At 41.2% G+C, this 21,425-nt stretch overlaps 1 protein-coding gene across 7 annotated transcripts in view; it reads left to right on the top strand.

The window, feature by feature from the left end:
* Positions 1-21,299, top strand: part of pi4kaa (phosphatidylinositol 4-kinase, catalytic, alpha a) — a 32,511-nt gene extending 11,212 nt beyond the window's left edge. For 5 of the 7 annotated variants that reach the window (XM_053410943.1, XM_053410942.1, XM_053410944.1 and 2 more), the window contains 42 exons: positions 1,494-1,623; positions 1,700-1,829; positions 2,506-2,601; positions 2,694-2,877; positions 2,966-3,066; positions 3,239-3,407; positions 4,002-4,052; positions 4,249-4,357; positions 4,469-4,605; positions 4,691-4,824; positions 4,922-5,004; positions 5,077-5,147; positions 5,256-5,380; positions 6,240-6,321; positions 6,648-6,731; positions 6,824-6,913; positions 7,024-7,143; positions 7,888-7,980; positions 8,480-8,636; positions 8,763-8,890; positions 8,972-9,130; positions 9,219-9,370; positions 9,539-9,646; positions 10,001-10,221; positions 11,073-11,228; positions 12,221-12,300; positions 12,405-12,604; positions 13,314-13,401; positions 13,492-13,659; positions 13,788-13,841; positions 13,949-14,069; positions 14,682-14,811; positions 14,890-14,960; positions 16,386-16,458; positions 16,565-16,745; positions 16,836-16,940; positions 17,264-17,389; positions 17,957-18,077; positions 18,294-18,453; positions 18,581-18,670; positions 18,860-18,943; positions 19,087-21,299. In XM_053410943.1, coding sequence (XP_053266918.1) covers positions 1,494-1,623; positions 1,700-1,829; positions 2,506-2,601; positions 2,694-2,877; positions 2,966-3,066; positions 3,239-3,407; positions 4,002-4,052; positions 4,249-4,357; positions 4,469-4,605; positions 4,691-4,824; positions 4,922-5,004; positions 5,077-5,147; positions 5,256-5,380; positions 6,240-6,321; positions 6,648-6,731; positions 6,824-6,913; positions 7,024-7,143; positions 7,888-7,980; positions 8,480-8,636; positions 8,763-8,890; positions 8,972-9,130; positions 9,219-9,370; positions 9,539-9,646; positions 10,001-10,221; positions 11,073-11,228; positions 12,221-12,300; positions 12,405-12,604; positions 13,314-13,401; positions 13,492-13,659; positions 13,788-13,841; positions 13,949-14,069; positions 14,682-14,811; positions 14,890-14,960; positions 16,386-16,458; positions 16,565-16,745; positions 16,836-16,940; positions 17,264-17,389; positions 17,957-18,077; positions 18,294-18,453; positions 18,581-18,670; positions 18,860-18,943; positions 19,087-19,138 — 4,974 coding nt within the window. In that variant the 3' untranslated portion in view covers positions 19,139-21,299. The remainder of the gene's footprint in view (positions 1-1,493; positions 1,624-1,699; positions 1,830-2,505; positions 2,602-2,693; positions 2,878-2,965; positions 3,067-3,238; positions 3,408-4,001; positions 4,053-4,248; positions 4,358-4,468; positions 4,606-4,690; positions 4,825-4,921; positions 5,005-5,076; positions 5,148-5,255; positions 5,381-6,239; positions 6,322-6,647; positions 6,732-6,823; positions 6,914-7,023; positions 7,144-7,887; positions 7,981-8,479; positions 8,637-8,762; positions 8,891-8,971; positions 9,131-9,218; positions 9,371-9,538; positions 9,647-10,000; positions 10,222-11,072; positions 11,229-12,220; positions 12,301-12,404; positions 12,605-13,313; positions 13,402-13,491; positions 13,660-13,787; positions 13,842-13,948; positions 14,070-14,681; positions 14,812-14,889; positions 14,961-16,385; positions 16,459-16,564; positions 16,746-16,835; positions 16,941-17,263; positions 17,390-17,956; positions 18,078-18,293; positions 18,454-18,580; positions 18,671-18,859; positions 18,944-19,086) is intronic. The other 2 variants (XM_053410945.1, XM_053410946.1) reach the window with 2 other exon arrangements.
* Positions 21,300-21,425: the final 126 nt, after the last annotated feature.

The following is a 21,425-nucleotide window of genomic DNA, read 5'->3' as shown; positions in this document are numbered from 1 at the left end:
ACCACAAGAAAGGATGGGAAAGAAACATGTGCATAAAAACTCGTAACTGTTTGCACAGATAGATTATTTGTGCAGGTGCGAGTGCATCCAAGGTGCATTGAAGATGCATTTGCGATGTGATCATTTAGAAAACATTCAGAGGTGGTCTAGGAGAGATGTAGCCACATTCTTTTATCAATGTGATCTCAAATGTGTTTCCACACCTACTCTCACACTGATTCAGCTGACATCCACTGTGTAATGAAAGTACATATTCTGCTCATTTAGTTGGTTCTCAATTTCTGTAAATTGACTTTGTTCACAACATCTTCAATTCAGAAAAGCAGGTAGAGATATATGACGAGTACACCTAACAATTTGGGTGATTTTTGTTTGCCTGGATCACATCACGGAATAGACAGTCTGCAATTTTTGAAGGTGATGTAGTGTGCATAGCTGGTGAAATTAAGACCAGCGCTGAAAGGCTCTTATGTTTAAAAGACCGAAGGGCCCCACAGCAATCATTGACACCATCATGCCAATAGATGTAAAATCGTCTGGCAAAACAGTCTGCGTCCTAATGGAAATTGTGCGAGGCAGCGGTCAACGCAGCCAAATTGGTCTGCCAGAAGTGCCCAGATGGAAACAGCAAACTTCCAGCCCGAGGAACGAATACTGCTGACTCTGATTTTACAAGCTTTTCTGATGGTTCATAGAACAACCAAGACTTTGAAAGTGCGACCGAAGTAGCGTTAACTGCTCCGCTGTCTGTTCCTTGGAATCAAGATAGGCTAAAACACGCTTGCCATTTACTTGGATTGGTGCTATTGCCGCCTCAACACATTTGGTGAAGGTGCAAGTGACAGCCCGAACGGCAGCACCAGGTTTCCGTAAGCCATGCCTCCTGAGAAAAACCTGAGAAACTGATCCAGGTGTATCATTACATGGAAGTAAGCGTCTGTGAGATAGATTGTTGCAAACCAATCCCCAGGCTAACCACGGTCAGCAGCTGTCTGAGTGGTAGCATCTCGAACTTATATGTTCTGATATATTTGTTCAACACTCGCAGGTCCAGAATAGGCTGCAGGGCTTCATGCTGGTCCTTGTAATGCAGGGAGAAGCTGCACCCCTGAGGACAGGGGCGAACAGAAGACTTCTTTAGGCTGGTTGCCTCCATTGGCAGCCACACTTTCCACTGATGGCTAACACCAACAAGAGCAGTTAAGCTCACTTCGAGCTGGCAGTAGCCTGAAAAACTGAGCTAACTAGCAGTAGTTGGCCCGAAGTGAGGTGTACTTAGCAAGGTGAAGAGCGTAAGATCTGAAGAATGACGATGCTTCAGTCCGGACACGCAAGGGGGTGTGTCCCATTTATTATGTGTTGTACTGAGGGAAGTGGCTAAAAGGGAACATTACATCTAATCTTAGAAATGACAAATGTTTTTATATTCATATTGAGTAGGGAAGTGAGATCACGAGGATTCATGCATCTGTTTGTTTTGTGTTTATGTTCAGGGCTTGGGTCGTTTGTGTGAGCGCTTCCCTGTGGTGGCTCATTCTGTCACCATGTCACTGAGAGACTTTTTGGTGGTGCCCTCTCCTGTTTTGGTGAAGCTGTACAAGTACCACAGCCAGTACACGCCAGGTAACAGAACACCCAGCACACCAAGCACCATCACTGAATTGCAGTTTTTCTCTTACAAATTTTGTTTTTTTCAAAGGGGGTGGCGACATAAAGATCCATGTGACGAACGAACACTCCCAGTCAACCCTCAGCACCAATGCTAGCAAGAAGAGCCAGCCCTCTATGTACGAGCAGCTACGGGACATCTCCATAGATAACATATGCAGGTGAACAGACCCACCCACACCTTCTACAGTATATGCACACACTCAAAAAACCACACTAGTGTCAAAATTGGTTACATCTGGACTCATACATTACATTTTTAGAACAACATTTTAAAAGTAACACACAAATGTCTATTTTTTTGGAATAATCTCTGTCCATTCTAACACACATTTAAGCACATTTAACTCATATGACCATTCACGTACGCTGATCACGGGCATGCCAGTGTGAACAGGGAGAAGATTCTTTTCTCTGCAGTTAGTTGCTTAGTAGCAGAAAATACCAAAAACCAGGAAAAGCAATGGTGGACAGTGATGTCAAGGATTTTCATTCTAGAACTAATGAAGAGACGAAACTTTTACTGAAAGTAAGTGTTAGCAATGTTTCGGTTGTCAAGATGTTACTGATGAGACCCAATCAGGAAAGGGAAGGCAGTTGAATGTGTCATTGATTCCAAAGGTCTTAGATTCTGCCCACCCAGACTAAAACATTTAGCGAGTTTTAATTAAATGGTGTCAGCAGATTCTCCAGAAGTGTCTGTTTTTATGGATTGAAAACTCTTTGAGTTTTGTGCACAGCTGGTGTAGACATAGCAATGATGTGTTTTAAAACTAAAATGCAGTGGCGTTAATGTAGCCTTAGCCTTTTCCCTACAATATCTCCCTCTGTACTCAGGTGCCTGAAAGCAGGACAGACAATGGACAATGTCATCGTTGAAGCTTTCCTCGCCAGCCTGTCTAACCGTCTCTACATCTCTCAGGAAAATGACAAGTAAGTCAAGCGTCCTGTTTTTCTGACTTCGATGACAATGAAAAGTCCTAATTTGACTGAAGTATTAACACCCTCAACCCTCTCTCTCCCAGGGAGGCCCACTTGATCCCCGACCACACCATCAGGGCTTTGGGACACATTTCCGTGGCCTTGCGGGACACCCCCAGGGTTATGGAGCCCATCCTTCAGATCCTACAGCAGAAGTTCTGTCAGCCCCCCTCCCAGCTCGATGTGCTTATCATAGACCAGCTTGGCTGCATGGTCATCACAGGCAATGTAAATATGTATATCTCTGTCAGATGCAGCTGATTTAATCCCCAGTTTTAAAACACAAATAACATGTTCTCCCTTATTTTCTTCTTAGCAATACATCTACCAGGAGGTGTGGAATTTGTTCCAGCAGATCAGTGTAAAGGCCAGTTCCATGGTGTATTCTAACAAAGACTACAAGGACCATGGATACAGGTGACTACAACACTTACATTTCTTTAGTGTTGTTGAGAAAGTGCCACATAAATATAATATATTTTATTTAATATATAATATATAACATCATGTTCGTGCTCATAGGCCACAGATCAATTCACTATTTGTCCTGAACATGTAATAAATGAAATGTTCCCTCATGCCGATATAGACACTGTTCCTTGGCTGTGATAAATGCTCTGGGTAACATAGCAGCGAACGTTCAGGCTGAACAGATGGTCGACGACCTGCTCGTCAACCTCCTGGAGCTTTTTGTACAACTGGGCCTAGAGGGGAAGAGGGCCAGCGAGAGAGCGTCAGACAAAGGTCCAGCTCTGAAGGTATGACACACACACGCACACACACTAACGCAAACACACACACACACACACGCACACTAACGCAAACACACACACACACACACGCACACACACTAACGCAAACACACACACACACACACACACACACACACACACACACACACACACACACACACACACACACACACACACTCACACTCACACTCACACAGGTTTTCTGTATTTTCAAGTACGAAATGTCATGTGCTCATTTAACCTCCTGATCTCGTGTCTAGATCTTATCAATTGTTTGATAACATATGAACATAATATGATCTTGTATTGACTTCTGAAAGATCACCTCTTCCTGTGATGAAGACGAGGGACAGTTTACTGAAAAATTTTGCGGTGACAGTTTTTTTGATAGTTTGGTTCTATTTATCTTCATTTTATTGACTTAACACAGGTTTTATCCTACAAAAAGCAGTTTGAGTAATATTGCTGTAAATATGTGTGATAATGAGTGTAAAGTAATTTTACGTCTTTTCTACATTCTGAATTATTATGTTTTCTCTGATAGTGTGATATTACATCCCATGTCTATTTCAAATGTTCTTGACTCCTTCGTCTCTCCAGGCATCGAGCAGTGCTGGCAATCTTGGTGTCCTGGTTCCAGTTATTGCAGTCGTAAGTGGTTTGGATATTTACAGCATTTTTATCTTACATCACCGTGGCTTCTTTACCTTTATTCGCAATCAGATTTTGTCAGGTAATGTATAGTTTTTATCCGCCACCGTATGGACTTCTACCTTAATATTTGTCTGTCATGAAGATGGATCTTCTTTTACTCAGAGATCTATTATCTCTCTTCTTCTGGTGTTAGCTGACTAAGAGGTTGCCACCGATTATGGAAGCAAAGCCACGTCTGCAGAAGCTCTTCAGGGACTTCTGGCTCTACTCTGTTGTCATGGGATTTGCAGTGGAGGGTTCAGGTACAAAGAGCTTTCTCACTGATATTTGTGTTCATCTGTTTCCACAGCAATATTAAGTTAACATGTGTTAGAAAATCCTAACACATCCTTTGCTCCTTTTGGAATCGTCAGGTCTGTGGCCAGAGGAGTGGTACGAAGGAGTTTGTGAGATTGCGACCAAATCACCATTGCTCACGTTTCCCAGTGGAGAACCTTTGCGCTCAGAGCTGCAGTACAACTCAGCACTGAAGAATGACACCGTCACCGCAGTATGAGAACACACTTGCATGCATGTCCAAACACACTCACAGTGCATCTTCTGACTCTAGTTTATGGTCCCCTGTTGAACTTTAGGCGGAGCTGAATGATTTGCGAAGTACCATCATCAACCTTCTGGATCCTCCTCCTGAGGTGGCTGCACTCATCAACAAATTGGACTTTGCCATGTCGACATATTTGCTGTCAGTTTACAGACTGGAGTACATGAGGTAAATAAACATGATGTCTATTAGTACACATTACCTTTTGTGACTGTTCAGTGATTGTGAGTTTAACCGTTATGCTGTCGTGTTTCTAAATTGTCAGGATGCTGCATTCTCCGGACTCTGATCGTTTTCAGGTTATGTTTCGATACTTTGAAGACAGAGCAATACAGAAGGATAAATCTGGTAAGCAGAAGCCAAAAATAAATGAAACTCCTGTTGTTAATTGTTTATTAATATGAATTAAATCCCTTTCAGGCATGATGCAGTGTGTGATTGCTGTTAGTGACAAGGTTTTCGAGGTCTTCCTGCATATGATGGCTGATAAGGTAAGAGAGATGTTTTCACTTGTGTAAAACTCCCATCCAATCAAGATCACATATATGACCCTGTGTTTCATAACAATGTGGAGCTTAATGAATGTGTCATATTCTCAGGCAAAGACCAAAGCCCATGAGGAGGAGCTTGAACGCCACGCTCAGTTTCTCTTGGTCAACTTCAACCACATCCACAAGAGGATCCGCAGAGTGGCTGACAAATATTTGTCCGGCCTGGCTGAAACGTGAGAGTGCACCGACGCTAGGTCTTGGCGATATGGCCTCATGCATATTTCACAATATTTTTAGGCTATATTTTGATACATGATATAAATCTCGATATTTAGAAATCACCTCTAAATCACTGTACAAATGTTATATTCATAAAGGTACACATGTAGGCTTAAAACACGGTGTAAATGACCTTGTTTCGAGTCCAATATAAATGTCGGGGCTTGCCTTCTGATCATTGAGCAGCTGTGGATCATAAGGGAAACTCTGTTTGTTTCCACTGTTCTTAAACAAACTCACTGATCGGCTACTTCATGTGAACAAGCATCACATCACTGTGAAGCGGAGTGAGTGGGGGCAGAGTCCCGGGGCCTATGTTAGTGTGTATGTGTAAACGATGTGAACACAGAGTCATTCACACATCATTTGTAAACTGATTAGTTCGGTTTAGTGTTCACAAAGAACATGAACAAACTGTCAATACCTGTCTCTGAACTCTTGTCATCTCGCTGGGACTCTTCACTTTCTTTCTCTCCATGCTCTCTTCCCTCCTTTCCTGAGAATACGCATTTGCGTAGGAAAGTTTTCTGGTTGGGCATGGGAGTGAGAAGTTTACTGTAAGAGGGGAATGAGAAGAGACAAGCGAATTTCCTGCTGACTGCTCAAAACATCCATGTGACAATTTATACCTAATTGGCTCGATAACCGTTCTATACATCTATACAACAAGCCGCGATACATCGAGTATCTTCCATATATCGCCCTTAACTGACGCACAAGCCTACTTACTGAGAATAATACAGACTCTTTTATGAATAGTTTAAAATGCAGGTTCATACACAGTCATGTCAACAGTGTGTTCTCTTTCCTCAGTTTCCCCCACTTGTTATGGAGTGGCAGAGTGCTGAAGACCATGTTGGACATCCTGCAGACACTTTCTCTCTCGCTCAGTGCAGTAAGTAATCCTTGCTGAGAGTATACTATAAAATGATTATTTTTCCCTTTCTTTATATTTGTAATAATGTATGTGTATACAGTAGAGTCTGACAGATTTATCAGTTGGCTCTGTAAAACCTTTCTGATATGAGCCTTTTACAGACATATCGGTATCAGAGTTTTCCCCCGATATTTGAATATGTGAAAACTTTTAGTTTACAGAATGAATTGTTTGCATTTGTTTTTTTTTATTTTTTTTATTTTCAATGTTGATATATTTCTCTGGCTCTGTCAAACAGTGACATTATTACTTAATAGTTAGTAATTGTTTATGCTGCATTACAGGACATTCACAAAGATCAACCCTATTACGACATTCCAGACACGCCTTACAGAATCACTGTCCCAGATACGTATGAAGCCAGAGAGGTAATGCTATTTAATACAGAATTAGTCATTACAGTTTCAATCACGTGTCTCTTTTATCACACTTATATAACGTATGGTATGTTTACCTGCAGAGCATAGTGAAGGATTTCGCTGCTCGCTGTGGGGAGATCCTTAAAGAAGCTATGAAGTGGGCTCCTTCTGTGACCAAATCTCATCTACAGGTATCGTTTATGTGGAAACGTGTTTTTGTAAAATACAAAACCTTCACAGATTCCATAACCTTTTAAAAAGTTAGTTTTTAACCTGCTGTACTTTGCGTGGTGTCTTTCAGGAGTATCTGAACAAATATCAGAACTGGGTGTCGGGTCTCTCCCAGCACACAGGCCTGGCAATGGCCACTGAGAGCATCTTGCACTTTGCCGGTTATAACCGATACAGCACAACACTGGGGGTGGGTCATGATCCCGATTTAATGCTTGCATTTGTTTGTAGTTGTAAAACCTGATAATCAGACTGAAAAGTAATTTAGTTTGAATAAATGTCACTTCATTGTTGGAATATATTTCTAATCGCTAACTTAAATCTGATATTGTTGGAGAATACTGGGCCAGATTCTAAGTCTAGACTTATTTTCCAACACGTATACTCTATGTCTACCTGAATCTTCAATTGTTAACTGGAGATGGTCAAAGTTAATCCAGTAGATTTTATTCTTTTACAATTGATAAACCCGAGCTGGCTCTGAAACCCAACTGAAGACTGAGCTTCAAACCTTCTGGTTATGAGCTAATCCCTGTCTCTGCTGTGGCCTGTTCAACCAATCAGGAGATGGCTTACCCCAACTCCTTTCTAGTTCAAAGCTTCTGATTCGTCCCGGATCTAATGGTGTCATATTTCCTTTAGTGAAGTTTGGCATTAGGTCACAGGTTTTTATTGGTTTAATAAATCACTGGTTATCAGTCCAACTCTGACACCATTATCCATCTCAGTCATCGGAGGCTTTTGATCTGAGCAAAGAAGAATTTTCTACAACAATATGAGACTCAGAGTTGTGGGTCAAGAAAAACACAGGCTCAATAACAGAGATAATTTCTGCCAGAATACATCAGCAAACATTTTATGTAATTGAGTTTTTACCAGTGTAGGTTTCAGACAATGTAACAAACTTCATTTAATTCTTCCCTTTTACCTCTAGTCCACACAGCTGACTGAGAGGCCAGCCTGTGTGAAGAAGGACTACTCGAACTTCATGGCCTCCCTCAACCTCAGGAACAGATACGCTGGAGAGGTAGAACCACTTAAACATACCAGTTGTTATGGCTGATGATGACTGGGTCTCGCAGCATCACATTACAGCTCCCTCACCTCTATGTCATCATCTATACTGGGCCCTGTTACAGCCAAATTCTTTCATCTGTTGTATGGCCTCTGAGCTAGTATGAAACAGTGATTTGATTGTGGCTGGTCATTGCCGACCAAGCCAATATTTCACAATATTGTTTTGTATGTTTGACAGAGTAACATAGTACAGTTATTACAGAAACAGTGATGTGCCAAATTGACATTTAAAATAAGTGAGCATAGAGAAGGTAGAAACAACAAAATGGTACAGCCTTATAGCCTTATCATCTAACTGAGCTGCAGATGTGTATTCTAGAACTGTGGCTTCCAAAGAACAGCTGTGTTGTCTCGGACAATTGTCGAGTGGACAAACTTGTTGTCATAATGTCGGATTTTCTGCTTGATAGATAATAAATAAAAAATGTTATGCATTCTTTCTCTTGCAGGTATCAGGTATGATACACTTCATCCAGGCAGTTAAGGGAAAGTCCGATCTGAGCCGGCTGATGATCAAGCAGATGGGAGAGGCTCTGGACTCTGCACAGCCTGAGGCCTTCACGGAGGCCATGTTCAAACTGGCTGCATTACTCATCAGCAGCAATGGTCTCACCCTTTTTCCTCTGTGGTTGTCTTAACTGCTCGCACACATGAGATTATAACATTCAGGGCTTTCTCTTAGATATCCTCTGAATTTACTATCTGTTTTCCTTTTTAATGTTTGGTCCATAGAGTGTGATCCTCTGCTCCTGCACCACCTCTGTTGGTCCCCTCTCAAGATGTTTACGGAGCATGGCATGGAAACAGCTATTGCTTGCTGGGAGTGGCTGCTGGCTGCACGTGTTGGAGTGGAAGTACCGGTTCGTAGCAGTGATTTATGTTTAGGTTTATTTTGTGTGTGTGTATTCGCATTGTAAACATACTATCGATGTCCTCTCCAGTTTATGCGAGAAATGGCGGGAGCGTGGCAGATGACAGTGGAGCTGAAGATGGGATTGTTTTCAGATGCGCAGGTGGAGGCTGATCCCCTGGCTGCATCAGAGGAGAGTCAGCCTGTCCCCTGCCCTCCAGACGTTACCCCTCACAACCTATGGATCGAGGTCGGACAAAAGTCCTTGTGTTTTGGGTTATTTTCCTCTTCGGTTTCTCCACTTTTACTTACTCTTTTATCTGCCTCTTGTCCTCTAGTTTCTAGTGCAGAGGTTTGAGATAGCTAAATATTCCAGCGCAGATCAAGTGGAGATATTCTGCAGTTTACTTCAGCGCTCACTGTCTCTCAACGTAGGCGGGGCTAAGAGTAGCCTCAACCGCCATGTAGCTGCTATTGGACCCCGTTTCAGGTATGCATAGTTGTAAAAAATCATATATTCTCTTCTTGATTACAGTACTTAATCTCCTGGAAGCTCGGTGTCATTTAATGTCAGTTGAAACGTGCTTTTGTTGAAAAAAAAGTGTGTATGTGTGTTTATTGTGATAAACTCATATTCCATATATTCCTCATTATTCAGGCTGCTGACTCTGGGTCTGGCTATGCTTCACTCTGACATTGTTACCAACGCAACCGTAAGAAATGTGCTTCGAGAGAAGATCTACTCCACAGCCTTCGATTACTTCAGGTACTTCCACACTCAACGATTTTAAATTTACATGCATCATTAATTCGTCTTCTATTTTGTTATCGGTGAGACGAATACAATTCTAGTCACGTCAAAAACAAAAAACTGCCTGCGACTTATCTGTCGCAGGAGGGGATTTCTTCATATTCCGTATTTTGTCCAAAACAACAGACCAAACCTAAAGAGCTTGAATTCACAATAGTAGAAAATAAAAGACCCTCACATTTAAAGAAACTGGAAGCAGCAAATGGGAGGTGTTTTTGCTTGATAGAGTAGGCAAATCATTGTTGTAGATTCGAAAAATATAATTTAAGATAAATGTCATAACTGTCGCTCCATTTTCTGTCTCTCCAGCGTGTCTCCTAAGTTTCCCACCCAAGGTGACAAGCGTCTCCGCGAGGATATCAGTATCATCATCCGTTTCTACGCCAGCATCTTGTCCGACAAGAAGTACCTGGCAGCGTGCCACTTGGTCCCACCCGGTGAGCTTGGCACTACCCCAGCCCCAAGTACGCTCTCTGCCGGGATATTTGGATCGCTTATCGTGTCCAGCACTTCTCCGATATCTCTATTAAGTAAGCCTAAAGCGTTGGAGTAAGGACTGCGCCGCAGCAGGGGAATGCTTTGACGGGTGTCAGATTTGACGCTTTTTATCCTCATTATGCTGCTGATAGATCCTGGTATCTATCTGATATACGGACCTAGATCTTGTTTTGTTTTTTTCCCAGCTCTCCTCTATTTTCTCACTCTTACAATTTCTCATTCCTTTTCTTATAAGAATCAATGTGTTATTTTTTACCCTTAAATGTTTAGCAGCTCTGAGGAAAAAAGCCCAAATTTGTCAACTGCGTTAAAATGCATGATTATTCATCATGTCCGCCCACCCGTCTGCCCCTCTCCTCGACTGACCAATTTGGCCTCAAAAGAAGAAACTACAGGGTGAAAAAAATGTTTTCTTCCACCCCAGAAAATCCACTCCTCTTCATACCCGACGACCCCGAGAAAAGACACAGTCTCATTCTCATATACATCGAACTGCTTCAGGTAGACGAGTGCTCTAATCACAGATCCTGGATCAGATTAATCAACTGCTTGTCCCCCATCACCTTCGTATTAAGAAGATAAAATAAAATCTGACCCAGTATCAGTGTTTCAAGGCAACTTCTATCTACCATGTAAATTCTCCGTTATTTCCCTGCTAATGCATGACCATCACAACAGCAGGGGACTAACTGATACAGCTCATCTCTTCAGAATCTCCATCATCATCGATCATATCATTATCTGCTTTTTCATAATATGGATTAAGGATGATTTCATGATTGTAAGAATTGTGTATGATTTTACAAATGTATTTGAGAGAGAGAGCGAGAGAGAGAGATGTGCTTGTGTTGTGTCCATACTGAAGGTATTTGTGTGTAAACAGATAATCAGGATCCGTCCTTGAACAGTCTGTCGGTGATGAACGCCGCTGACCTCAGGAGCAGCGTGGACTCCAGCTCTCGCTCGCAGCAGAGCAGCCAGGGATGGATCAACACCTACCCGTTGTCCAGTGGCATGTCCACCGCATCCAAGAAATCAGGTACCACTTAGATTCAGAATATTAACCAGAGCAGTCAGACAACAGGGCTTTGCCAGTACAGTGTTAGCTAAATTCATATTTTCATTCTTGGGAGTTTCATATTTAGAAAGTTGATCTTGGAGGCCCAAACTGCTCCATACTAAGACATTGTTCAGTTTGCTACTGGTACGACAGAGTTGTGTTTTTCACATAGCAGATTAATGGGTGATTAACAGTAAATCATCTCAGCTGCTACAATAAATATTTGTATTGGGAAATATTACTCCACCCTGGATTTCTCATCATCTCAACAAAAGTCATTATTTCTTTTTTTAAAAGAGTCTTAACACTCAAATCAGTGTCACTTCCAACTGCAGCAGCTAACCTGTTAAGGCTCCATTAAACAATGAGCCTTAACTTAAGCTTAGATAAACTGTGAAAAATATTATATTTAGACACTGACAGTGACTCTGTATTTATCCTGCAAAAGCGAGGTGTAACAATTTTAGAATATAAGACTCACCAATATAAGAATATAATGGTGAAATTGACAGATCAGTGCTACTGGTAAATTACTTAAGGGCTGTTGAGATAAAACTGCTATCTATACTTGTCATGCTAGCTCTCTGAAAACGTCTAAGCAGATTTGATTTAGTTTGATTAATCCCAAAAAATTCTAAATCATAATATTTAATGACTATGCTCAGTAGTCACAATATCACAATTGTGGTTGTGATCCTGGTTCATTAGCACCATCGGCTGGTTACTCGTCTCCACTCAGTTTAGAGGCCAGAATAACAGGCAGAGCAAGTCCTCTATTGATAAACTTCCAAGAGAACGCAGCCACAGAAAGGAATGCATATGTGATGATCCCAGTCGTAGAACAAAGTGTTGCATAGATTCATGCATCTTTGCAACACTTTGCATAGAAATTTGATGATTCACTGTATGAATGTGTCTGTGAATGGGTAAAATTACGATATAAATTTACCATTTAACTCTTCTCCACTTAGGCCAGTCCAAGAAGACTAACAGAGGGACACAACTTCACAAGTACTACATGAAACGCAGGACCCTGCTGCTGGCCTTACTGGTGAGTGCAAATTACCATTATCTTGAATGGACTCCACATATCATCACCCATTCTTCACACTCTGTTCCCTCAACCTCTCCGTCTTTGTTGCCCTGTCTTTCCAGGCCAGTGAGATCGAGCGGTTGACGACATGGTACAACCCGCTCTCCACTCAAGAACTGGCCATTGCCACAGAGCAGTCAGTGGAGACCAGCATCGCCAACTGGAGATCTAAATACATCAGTCTCACTGAGAAACAGTGGAAGGACAACGTCAACCTGGCCTGGAATATCGCACCTTACCTGGCTATGCAGTTACCAACAAGGTTAACACTCTCTCAGTTTCCATGTTACCTTTCCCAAAAAGAGACTGGATGTGAGAGGCATAGACATGGGGGATATTGTGATCATTATTATTTTACGGAGCTTAATTCAAAACCAAGTTTTTCATGAAACTACACAATATCATTAATCAGGGTTACAGAACAAACAAATATTCTGTAGTTGCAAGGCATTGATTTTGACTTATTGAAATTGCGAGTAGGTTTTGCAGTAACAGTATTATTTGATCTTCTGCCTTTATTTGATGATGGCGAGAGACGGGATTCTTAGTGAGAGAAGTGTGACTGAGTGGAGGGGCATACAGTAAATTGTCCGGCCAGCATCTTTGTATTCAATACTGGATGCATTGAGTTTCAAGAAGCTGACATAAAAATATTCAAAAAAAGGAACCTATACCCTGTGATCTGTTAAACAGTCACTGGCCTTTATGCTTCTTTCCAACCATGTTCCAGCAATGTGAAAGCAGTGCTTCACTGATCAACAGGAGGCAGCGATGCACCACACTGCTTCTATATTTTGGTGTTTAAGTAAATTACACAGGGCAGATTGAATATATACTGTACTGTCTAACGAGTTATTTCAAAATATACTTTAGGTGCAGAAATAATCTCCACAGAGAAAAATTGTTTCTCCTTCTCATCTCACACTGTAGATTATTTACTAAGCTTGTTTTGAATGTCTTGATTTTGCCAGGTTTAAGAATGACGCCATTGTTGCTGAAGTGACCAGGCTGGTGAGACTGGACCCTGGAGCTGTCAGTGATGTACCTGAGGCTGTCAAGGTGAGAGCCCTCGGTCTTATTAGGCTCTAAATGCCTCCAAATGCTGTAAATTTGTGAATAAATATGGTTTTATTGTGTGTATTTGATCAGTTCCTGGTGACGTGGCACACCATCGATGCTGACTCTCCTGAGCTGAGCCATATCCTATGTTGGGCCCCAGCGGACCCGCCCACCGGCCTGTCCTACTTCAGCAGCATGTACCCTCCTCATCCTCTAACTGCTCAGTATGGGGTTAAGGTGCTGCGCTCCTTTCCTCCAGTAAGTCACACACTCACTCACTCTGGCATCTTGGCATCAGTTTAGAGAGATTCATTTTTTTCCTGTGTGATGGAGCAACAGCAGCATTGCCAGGACGATGTTTTATACATTTGTTTGTCTCCTTTTAGGATGCCATCTTGTTCTACATTCCTCAAATTGTACAGGCTCTCCGTTATGATAAGGTAAACATACTCATCACAAAGATGACAATATTCTGCCCTTTTCGCGTTACTGCTTTAATAAACTAGATATTGATAAGAAACGGTAAATCACCTCTGCTTGTGCTCAGATGGGTTACGTGAGGGAGTACATCTTGTGGGCGGCTCAGACGTCTCAGCTTCTTGCCCACCAGTTCATCTGGAACATGAAGACCAACATTTTCTTGGATGAAGAGGCCCACCACAAAGATCGTGAGTAGATGCTTGAGAATCGATGGAGCTCCTCAGGCTTCAATAGTTGGTGAGACTAGCTGTGGTAGACAACCTGGTTCCAGGATGCAACTGTGGTTGAATACTGGGAATAAAGATCCTAGTGTCCTGGGAATGCTGTCCACAATCTACCAGCCAAAATTAGCCCAAAAAGTACAAGTAAATGTTAAACTGCAGAGCAATTGTATTGTAAAATACTTTTGATCCAAAACCTATAATGACAACTACAGATGGTTTCAACGTGCAGGTTTGTGTCCCTAAATCTAAATAGAGAAAGATTTTCAACAATGTAAGCATTGAGTGACTATGCAAAGCTTTCTTCCTTTTTAACTAATGCAGTAAGGATCTGAGCTCAACATATCATAAAGATCATTCATTTTACACAACTCGCAGAAATCGATTGAGGTTGTTTTCTGCAAGAGTTATTCATTCATTCAGATATGCTTTATTATCAACTGTCTTCCTCCCAGCAGTGTACTTCTGGCTCTTTTTATTATTCATGTGTAATTAGATTGTTCTGCCTCATTACAACTTAATGAAATCGTATTAGGGTGAAGTTGTCACACTGACTTGCTCATTAACGTGTCTGTGTAGCCGACATCGGGGAGCTGTTGGAGCAGATGGTGGAGGAGATCACAGGTTCTCTGTCGGGTCCGGCCAAAGACTTCTACCAGAGAGAGTTTGACTTCTTCAACAAGATCACCAATGTGTCCGCCATTATCAAGTTAGTACATTCTGTGCCATCTCTCTGAAGGAGACGTTTCACTCGACTGTTAACACTGATGAATTTGTATTTTTACAGGCCGGTTCCAAAGGGAGAGGAGAGAAAGCGAGCTTGTCTCAAAGCACTGTCAGCTATCAAAGTCCAAGCAGGTAACATGCTGGTCTATTGTACGTCTGGATAGATGATTTAAAACAAATGTGAGCTCTTTTTACATAATACAACATTAAAAAATACAATTAAAAAAAAAACGTAATATTTTATTACAAGCCACAGAAAAGCCTTTAGTCGACTTCCACTGTATGTGAACAAAAAAGACAATACTCTCTTTTATCCCTTAACTAAAACCTAAAATCCTCTCATTAGACGATGCATCACAATTTTGGTTAATTTTGGTTTTGTAAAATGTTGCTAGTTTTGCTTTGGACATTATTCACCCTGCCAATTTTCCAGTTAAAGCTGTTACTGACCGGCCATACTACTCTGCTTTAGCAAACCTTGGTGGTGTGATACATTTATCCACAAATAGAACAACTTGTGGGAATCTGATAGAGTACCTGCACTGCTCTTTAGCTTTAATATCTTTTCAGTATTATTCCTCCTCAGTTGGATTAATATGTTCTTCAGTTTCCTCAAATTAATGATTTACAGCAGTGGTCTTCAACAGGGGGTCAAAATCTCTCCCCCCCCCCCCCCCCCCCCCCAAAATTCATGTCTTCAGAGCCAGAATTGTATATATTGTCTTTAGATACACATTGACATGAATCCAACATATTGTAGCAAACGGATAAATTGAGGCAGAAGACGTTATCTTTCAGTCAGCAATGCACACATTCAGCTACACACAGGAGCTCTCTCAAGCTGGGCACCAGTTCACAGCACCTTTCATGCAAATACGACAGCACAGGCACTAGCCAATCAGATCGCGTTTATGCTCACGTCTAAAGAGTGCGAAGCTCAAAAATAACAGATGGCGGACAAAACTCTGTAGATGGTCGTATTTGTTCCCAAAAGTCGTTTTTACTTGACCTTTTTTTGCTTAGATTTTTTTTTAATTTACTGAGAAATAGACGCTGTATAATGTAAAAAAAAAATATTACTGTAACTGAAAAATAAGTCTGAGAGGATTTGCGAGGTGTCTGAGCCACCTTTCTAATGTTAGCATGCTACTACTCGCAAGGGTAGTATTGAATGCACAATAACAGGGTAGCTATGTTTATACATGGCACTAGGCCCAGAATAATATAACACTATTTTATGCAATTTATATATTAGGGGGTCCCTGCTCCCATCAGTTTGGGGGACCTTGGCCTGAAAAACGTTGAAGACCCCTGATTTACAGTGAATAAATGTATCGAGATTATACATAACTCATTTTCCTTCTACTTATCTGATAGAAAATAGTTTTTCCTTGTATATTTTGAAGTTATTCCACATGGAAAGGATATTTTGACGTTCTCAAAACTTCTGTCTGCCCTGCTCTATTCATCAGTTATTGAAGTTTGAATGTGTAAGTATTTTCTGCTATGAAACAAAAAATACAGCAGAATGTCTGCTTCTATTGCTGTTTTTTCTAGGCTGTTACCTTCCCAGTAACCCTGAAGCTATAGTGCTAGACATTGACTACAAATCCGGAACACCCATGCAGAGGTAATAACACACTTTAAGTCATGGGATTTTGCTAATATAAGTGGGTCAGTATCTATTCATGCCCAGTACCCTCTGTCTCATGTGAGTGTGTTTTCCATCACCACAGCGCTGCCAAGGCGCCCTACCTGGCCAAGTTCAAGGTGAAACGGTGCGGGGTGACTGAACTGGAGAAGGAGGGTCTCCGCTGCCCCGCAGACTCTCTGGACGACGGAGAGGAAAATCCAGATGGGGCCCGCAAGATTATCTGGCAAGCTGCCATCTTTAAAGTGGGAGATGACTGCAGACAGGTACCACACTTCTTTCTTTTACGCCTTTTGTTAAGGGAGGAAACTCTTGATTTCTCCTGTGACTCTGCTGTGTTTCTCTCCTCTCTTTAGGATATGCTCGCTCTGCAGATCATTGGGCTTTTTAAGAATATCTTCCAGCTGGTGGGCCTAGATCTGTTTGTCTTCCCATACAGAGTAGTGGCTACTGCACCAGGGGTAGGACTTCCTATGCCATTGCTCTGTACCTCTTTTCTCCCCTTGCATTATCTTATTCCAGTTCCAATGATAAGATACTGTATGGGAACATGGGAACAAAATGCCAAGAACTACATCTACAACACAGGCGTCAATTTAAAGGGTTTTCAATAAATGTTATAAACTGGGATCATGTTTAGAACTTGTCTGATCGCTCCGGCCGTTTTGTCAGTTTACTCCCTGTTGTTACATCTCCATTTCTCAACAAGATCGCTAGTTTGTGTTTCATGACTGAAAAAGAAAATTAGGATGTCAAGTTTGAATTCAGTTGATCTTTTCCTCAGTGTGGCGTGATTGAGTGCATCCCAGACTGTAAGTCTCGTGACCAACTTGGCCGACAGACGGACTTCGGGATGTATGATTACTTCCGCAACCAGTACGGAGATGAATCCACACTCGCCTTCCAGAAGGTTTGGAGCTTTTAACAATGTCCTCTCTTTTATTCACTCTTTGTAACTGTTTCTCAAGTGTTAAGATCGGGTGCGCATTTGTAGAATGTGTTTTCAGAGTTGAAAAAGGACAGTTTTTCATATAAAAGTGTCGGTTTTGATAAACGGAATTTAAAAAGAGGACTGGAAGGCGTGAGCTGATTCAATAACAGATCTGTTACTTGATGTGACACGTCCTTCCTCAAACAAAACCATGCTACTGAGTTACTACGTGTTGTTATCACTGCTATCACAAGAAAAAGTGTAACATTTGACTAGTTCACATTTAAAGCTTCTATTTTAGAGCTTATGTTAAAGTTATGTCCATTAGTTTATAGGTGATGATGTCAGCAACTCGTGTACCAAACGTTTTTACCTAGACTTTCTGAGTTGTTATTCTGACTTGAGGTGGCATCCATGTGAATTTGATGTCTCGATCAAATTTCTGATTATTGTGACTCCACATGAGTACATAGGCCTTCAGATAGTATAGTGTCAACGAGCACAAGCAGAAGGTCAGTCAGCTGTGTCCTCTTCCTCTTTCTACAGGCTCGCTATAACTTTATCCGCAGTATGGCCGCCTACAGTCTTCTGCTGTTCCTGCTGCAAATCAAAGACAGACACAATGGCAACATCATGCTGGACAGCAAGGGCCACCTCATCCACATAGGTACAGTATGATATGCACCGTATTTACAGCTATACAGTATAAAGAATGCATTGTTTGTCTGTGGTTTACACTGGTCCCATCATATTTCTACGTCTTCTAGATTTAGCTGACTTTCTGTTGTGAATATGAATTCCGTATTCATTCTTGCGAGACAGTTATCCGCCCTTGCTCAGTGTGGAAGAGATTTTCACTCAGTGTTTACCTTGATTGCTCCAGACTTTGGCTTCATGTTCGAGAGCTCACCGGGTGGGAACCTGGGCTGGGAGCCAGACATCAAGCTGACGGATGAGATGGTGATGATCATGGGAGGGAAGATGGAGGCCACTCCGTTCAAATGGTTCATGGAGATGTGTGTAAGAGGATATTTGGCTGTACGGTAAGTAACCGCAAACCTAAAGGTCCTGGGCCATGGTCTTTGTTGGTAGTGTAGAGTTTGAAGTCCATGTATAGTCCTTATAGTTATGTTGTTGAACTGTTTGCTCTGTGAACATTTGAACAAACAGACCCTACATGGATGCAGTGGTTTCTTTAGTCACCCTCATGCTGGACACTGGACTACCATGCTTCAGAGGACAAACCATTAAGCTCCTCAAGTAAGTTCGAAAGCAGGTTGTGTGTTTTTCTGTCTTCTGAACATTTTCTCAACCCATCAATTGGGACTGCTTGTACAATTGAAAACAAATGTTGTGAATCAGCTTGCTGCCCCCGTGTGGCCAGAAAATAGATGCATGCATCTTTAAATATTAAATGTGTGCATATCCTTTTTATTTTGTTTCAATCAGAGGACGGTTTAATCCACAAATGAGTGAGAAAGAAGCAGCAGCGTTCATCATCAAAATCATCCAAAGCTGTTTCCTCAGTAGCAGGTGAGAAAAAGACTGAGTCCCACTTCTCTGCAGCTGATTTGTTAATCGCACATTAACACTGTGCAAAACGTCAACACAGTTAAGACCTATAACACAGACATGAGCTTCTCACTCACAGACTTTCATGAACTTGTTTTCCACAGGAGCAAAACGTACGACATGCTGCAGTTTTACCAGAACCAAATTCCTTACTGAGGACCTTCAACCGGACCTCCACTGTGCGTGCAACACAAACGTCCCTACACAAGCAATGCAAACCGAGGTCATGTGCATACCACTCTGCTCAGTTCTGAATAGGAGCAGAAACAATAACGTGACACTTTGGTCCGTGTTCTTCGATTTTATTGTCTGATTCTGTAATGTACATCTGGGTTTTAAACAGTTCTTTATTTAACTTGAGAGTAGAGAGCAATGTACAACTTTAACCAAAAGAGGTATTTGAATCACCCTTTAAGTATTTTCTTCCTGATGCTGTCATTTGTTACTTGTCAAACATGAACCTAACTACCATGCGAGAGGAAGATGGCCATATCAGGAGCCATGTTTATAGTCTATACAGCTGTCACATTCATTGTTATCATTTTGTTGTTACTATGCTGTTATCCACTTTTATGCACTTTGATTAGAGGTGATTAGAGCATTTACTGTAGAAGATCAATGCTGTTTCCTCCGTGATTTACTTGGAACTTGTATAATCAAATGGTAAGAACATATTACTATTTAAAAAATTCTTTTAACTGTTTTGCTTTGATGCTTTCCCTCGAAAATCATTTCAAACCTCCTCATTTCAGCTTTTAGGTAGAATCTGTTGTATAAAGGCATGGTGTCACACAAGGAACTTGGCAACCCAGAACTTTAACTTTTAAGAGCCAGTAGGATTTTGATGTTAACAGGTTCTGCCTTGCTTTCCACTGTGTGTTCAAACTGGAACATTTTAGATACAGCACTGAGAAGGAGACTCCAGGAAAAACCCTGTGGTGTTTTTGTACTGTAGGGTAGGTGGGTGTACATGTGGGACAGACAACAATGGAACAGGTTATGTTATGCTAATGTCCCTGTAGCCTGCAGCAGAGATGAAAAGGAATCTTAAATAGTTTGTATTATTTTATATATAGAGCACTTAGCGCCTAAGTCTTGTTCTGTGTGAAGGCTTCATAGACACGGTTTTAACTACTATAAGTGTCTTTTTTTCAATCAATCAATCAAATGTTATTTGTATAGCCCATAGTCACAAATCACAATTTGTCTCATAGGTCTTTTTAAATCTTTTAATTCGTCTTTGAATTAATGTTTTACCCCAGATGTTCAGGATCGCATTGAACTTGTTACACTGGTTCCCTCTCACCACAGCCCCCTGTGCTCTTTTATATAGGGCTGTTCTTTCTGAATCGACGTCAAAATTGGGGGTGCTCCCCTTTAAATAATTGCAATTTTGCAAAAACAGAAAAAAAAGAATTTGCATTCCTTCCCTATTGACTTCCAGGGTTGAGGGAATAATGGAAATAAAACCAGAAGCTGTAACAATGGCTGCAAGTTAAGTTCCGGGTCGTTAAGTTCCTGCAGTAGAAAAGGCCAGATGGAAGGGTTTGATAAAGAAGCACAAAGGGTAGACAGGGGCTCTACACCACAGCCTGCATATTTCAGATACAGAGTGGGATTTACAATATTCAGTCCTGTGCCAGAATACATGTGTTGTATGTGTCTGCACACCCTTTACAGTATGTGTAACCCTGTCTGGGAACATTCCTCTGTGAGTGTGAGACTTTGATCGAACCTTTTGGGTTCAGGTTTTTGTTGAATGATCTTGATGCCGTTGATGAATATGCCTAAAAGCCATTTCTCCTACCCTTGGTAGAAACTATAGTAATACTTGACAAAAGATAACTATATGCAATATAATCGTGTATTTTGATGCTGTATTTGTGTTTTATGTTCATCAAATGAAATTGCTGTAATTGCACCATCCTGATCATTGTGTATGAAGTGTTTTATGTTGCAGCTATAACTGACTGTCATTATGTACCTTAGGGGTTAACCCAACATATTTGAATATACTAAAGTGTATTGTTTTAATGCCTCATATACACACACTTTTTGTTATTGTTCTGACCAATTATTGACAGCCATTTCATTAATGGGATTTATTTTTACTGTTGCTGTTATTTTAAATGTTTTCGTCATCCTTAAATGTCCACTGTTACACAGACTAAGAGTGTGTGTGTGTTTGAGTGTGTGCGTCCGTGTGTGTGTATGCTCAGTTTGTGGCGACATCATTGCCAGTACAGACGAATTTCACAGCTTTGATTCTGTGAAAAGTCATGATATCAAGATTAAATGTATCATTTCATCAGTTAAAGGCAACCTGTGTGTTTTCTTTCTTAATACAACAACAGGACCTTATTAAGCAGACCACAGTGAATTGTATTTTATGTTTAAATGTGTTATACTTTCATTAATTTATTAAGTGTTATCAAAAGAAGGC

This window comes from Pleuronectes platessa, chromosome 19, assembly GCF_947347685.1.
Source record: "Pleuronectes platessa chromosome 19, fPlePla1.1, whole genome shotgun sequence".
Classification (NCBI taxonomy): Eukaryota; Metazoa; Chordata; class Actinopteri; order Pleuronectiformes; family Pleuronectidae; genus Pleuronectes; species Pleuronectes platessa.
The sequence above is the reverse complement of the archived record's forward strand: the minus strand, read 5'-3'. Positions and strand labels throughout refer to the sequence as shown.